Genomic DNA, 4362 nt, shown 5'->3' on the forward strand with positions numbered 1-4362 from the left:
AAATATTACCTATTTTGTCTGCAACAATGTTGTGTGTAGTGTCCATGTGATTAAGTACACCACCTATTATAAGTATATATGGATCTCATGTCAAGCAGCACATTAAGCATGTGACTACCACACTCCATGTGTGTAGTGTCTATGTTATTGAGTACACCACCCACCATGACATCAATTATGGCTACACATTCTCAGCTCTTGTTGATTCAATCTCTTTATTCCACCTCAACAACTAGCCTTTGAGAATTATAACTATATAAATGAGAGAAGTATTGCCTCCCCTCAAGTACCAGATATAAAGAAAAATCCCTTTCCTCTCTCCAAATACAATATACAATCCCGAATTTCAACATGAATGTTATTGAGTGATCTGGTAGTCCATCACTTTAGGACTTTTAACTTGACATGAAATCATTGAAATGAGAAAATATATATATTTTTAACTTGGATCGTGTTCTAAAAAGGTGAGCCCACAAAGGTGTGTTGTTGTAAATATTAATACTTTATCCTCCTTAGCCACACTTTCTCTCATCTTACCATGCTATTAAAAAGTAATTTAGGTAGTATGCAATCCCAAATTTCAACATGAATGTTATTGAGTGATTTGGTAGACCATCACTTTAGGGCTTTTAATTTGACATGAATTCATTGAAATGAACAAATATAATGTGCAATTTCTTATATGGAAAACAATTTGTAAATTGTGAATTGTGAATTTTTGAACTTGGGCGGTGTCCTTAAACGGTGAGCCCACAAAGGTTTGTTGTGTATATATTATTGATTAATACTTTATCCTTATTAACCACACATTCTCTCGTCTTACCATGATAATAAAAAATAAATTTTGGTAACAATGTGACATGTAAAGAAGGTACAATTCACTACTAGTAGAAAAGATTTGGATGGGACTGATATGGCTCCTTGCCCTACACTTGACACAGATTGATTTCTATTAGAATAATAAACAATAACTCATAATTGAGATGAAAGATTGGAGCATGTGATGTGTAGTATGTTAAGATGGACTGACCCATTTATTTAGTAAGTTAAGGAAAACAAACAAAACAAGACCTTAAACAAGCTTAAACAAAATGAGCACTAAAGAAGAAAATGCATCATGAGAGAGAATGAAAGGGTTGTTTGCCAAGAAGTTTTTGATTTGTCCCCTAGCTAAAGGATATAAGCATATGGCATGTAAGCAATAAAAGAATGCAAAAGGCAATGTCAAGTGTAGAGAGTGAAGGCAATGTCAAGTAAAGAAAATGATTTATCACTTGTTTTGTGGATTAATTTGATTATTTTGACTTGATGAAGTTGATGTGCTTAGGAAGCTTAAAGGAAATGCAAGTCACTATTTTAATAAAACCTAACTGATGTCTATTCCATATGTGATCATGTCCATGAAGAAAGCCCAAATTGAGGTCCATTCCAAATGTGATCATGTCCATGAAAAAATGCTTTGATTATAAAGACTAACTGAGGTCTATTCCAAATGTGATCATGTGCATGAAGAAATGCTTTTACTATAAGTTAGTTTTGTCCGTAAGAAGCATTCATGTTATGAAAGGTCATTTTGAAGCATTACTTTTTGCATTTATATTCACCAATCAATCAAAAGTCAGCATCTTGGGATGTTGAAGTACTACTTGTGTGACGGATGGGCCTATGTGGTATTACTTGTGGAGGAACTTATTTGAAACTAGGGGTGTATGGGCACTTATCCTGATCATCAAAGTAGAGGGTTTATGGTTAATGGATGTCCACCAAGGTTGGCCGAGACACCCCACAGAGCTCATGGATGGAGCCTTGGATACCCTATGGAAATCTCTCCCGTCCTGAGGAATGGACGTGAGACGCCGCTCGTGGGGGGCATGGTGTGTAAGCACTCTATAATATTAAGGAAGGGTGTGAGATGCCCTATATAATATTAACGAAGAGTGTGAGTTGGCGTGGGGGATAAGCACACGGTAACAGCAGTGGAGCCACGCGTACGTGGGGAATAGGTCACATGCTGGAGCTGGTCAAAGGATGGAGTTTGTCTTTTTCACACGTGCTGTCATGCCTTAACTGGATCCCGAGAACACAAATAGCTAGGGCGACGAGGCTTGATTGCACGTATGGGCAATATGTCCTCGTGCGGGATAGGGCATGCTGCCTCGACCAAGCACGTTGTGAAGCTCGTGCACAGCAATGGCCTCGTGGAGGAGTTCTGCCGGCCGGTGAGAGTGGGGGAGCTCACTGTCGACTACCCTGATCACTTCATCTGCCACTCCAATGATCTCCGCTTCATGAGTCCTCCCCCTCTGTCAGACGAGGACGAGATGGAGCTTGGGCAGATCTACTTCCTTCTTTCTAAACACCCTCCAATCGAGTCTCCTCTCAACCTGCAAGCTGATCATGGTGGTGCGCAGGCCGCTCCGCCTGCGCAGCTCGCCAGCCACTGCAAAGGCTCCCCGGAATCATCATTGAAGCAACTCACAGCTCCCCCCCCATGGCCTTCCCTTCACATGCAGGAGGGAGAGGACGCCACCTTCTTCACCACCCCTCCATCGACGATCGCGCAAGAGTTCATCCAAGGGCTTCTTAATGAATCTCGTCTGAAACTGCAGTCTCCTGTGCAGCCGGCCAAGAGCTGCTCGAGACTGTGGAGACCTGCACTAGAGACTATAGAAGAGGGAAACTTAGTGGTGAATTGATCACTCTACAGCGCCTGTTCACTCACTGCTGTTCCAAAGGCCTATTATATGTAAGCCTTGCTCCTTATGGCTCATGTACATAACCCGTTTCACATTTTACATATTCACTCTTACTCCCACAATGGTGCCCTTACATGGAGAGCAGCACCAGGAAGCAGCCAACAGTTGCCTTGTCAAGTATGGAGGCAGAGTATAGGGGAGACATATTCACTCAGGCACCTATATTCATTCATTATACATATTCACTCCACTAGTCACTAGACATATTCACTCCACAATAATTAATTAATGTGGAGTTGTTCCATTAAAGTGCATTACCCTAAGGTATAAACCTTGGCATCATCATGTTTTTTTTAAATTAATGTGTTTTTGTCTCACATCTCTCTCTCCGTCTTTCTCACTCTCGCATATATCACAGAGGCTCTCTCTCATTCGTGTATCACATCTCTCTCTCTCTCTCTCTCTCTCTCTCTCTCTCTCTCTCTCTCACTCACAGGCACAAAACCTCAAGCATAGCAAGCTTGGCTCCCAGTTTCATTACCGCCTCTGTGCTGTGCCAAAAAGTTAGGGCAATAGAAGGATCCGACATCTCCAGCCCTACGATGTGTCATTTTATCGACATCCTTCCAAATCAAAAAAATTAACCAAAGGTTCCTCACTACGTCCAACTAATTAATGAAAAGAAAATGTTTGGGACCCATATTTGACATTAGTTTGTATATACATGTAGTCATAATCAACCTTCTTCTTGCACATTAATTGGATGCTTTAAATTTTGACCATATAAAATTAAAAGTTTGGTTTGTGTGCCAAAAATTGATGTGTTTTCCAAAGTGTTTCAAAATGGGCTTAATGGGCACCATGTGGTAGATGCTTGCACTTCAAAAGACACCCTTGAATGAAAAATTTGATTCAATTAGCATTGCGTATAAAACGTCAAGCCCATTAATGAGCACCTATATTTGCTTGTACATAGGTCTACACATGGTGATGTATAAAGTACTTTAAGCACCTATTATGGTATGTGCATAAACAAAGGGCAGTGTACTATGCGCAAAATAGTTTGGGACATATGTTAACAATATTTCTCATGCTAAAAAATAAATTAGACCTAAACTATGTTTGCTTGAATTTTGGGATCGAAGTAAGATCGACAAAGAGAGCCTTATGGAGATCCTCTTGAAAAATATGAATGTAATCTAGGCCATATTCTGGGATCAAAATAAGACTTCGACAAAGAGAGAGAGAGAGAGAGAGAGAGAGAGAGAGAGAGAGAGAGAGAGAGAGAGAGATGTTTACATTCTTGTTCTAATTCTATGATCCAATAATCTCAACAAGAGTATAATTCGATTTATTTTTGCTTAAGATCCATCCCAAATCATTGAAATTCATACAAATTGAGAAATTCCATAAACTGTACATTCCATAACATCCATCAAATCCTAATACATCATCTAGTTCCATTATCAATTCGTATATCGAGCATAATCATCAAGTTTCAAATACGAATCATAAATCTTTACTCAAATCATTGAGTATTCGAAGAAAGAGCAAAAAACGTGCCCATCGCAAGGGAGAGTAATTTGATGTCCATCCGAAAAAGAGCTCATGTCAATGCTGCTCTAACCCGTAAATACTCTACTTTAAAATATCTCCTTTAATAGGG

At 39.6% G+C, this 4362-nt stretch overlaps 1 protein-coding gene across 1 annotated transcript; it reads left to right on the top strand.

Annotated features, from left to right (window-relative positions):
* Positions 1-2087: 2087 nt before the first annotated feature.
* Positions 2088-3073, top strand: LOC147605452 (uncharacterized). Its single transcript, XM_086793365.1, has one exon. The coding sequence runs from the start codon at positions 2118-2120 to the stop codon at positions 2694-2696; it is 579 nt and encodes a 192-aa protein (XP_086649491.1). The 5' UTR covers positions 2088-2117; the 3' UTR covers positions 2697-3073.
* The last annotated feature ends 1289 nt before the right edge of the window (positions 3074-4362 follow it).

Source organism: Cibotium barometz, chromosome 59 (assembly GCF_041138505.1).
Source record: "Cibotium barometz isolate CiBa-2024 chromosome 59, ASM4113850v1, whole genome shotgun sequence".
NCBI lineage: Eukaryota > Viridiplantae > Streptophyta > Polypodiopsida > Cyatheales > Cibotiaceae > Cibotium > Cibotium barometz.

Coding starts and splice junctions, on each gene's coding strand:
- LOC147605452 (XM_086793365.1), top strand. CDS start 2,118: ATGGGCAATATGTCCTCGTGCGGGATAGGGCATGCTGCCTCGACCAAG.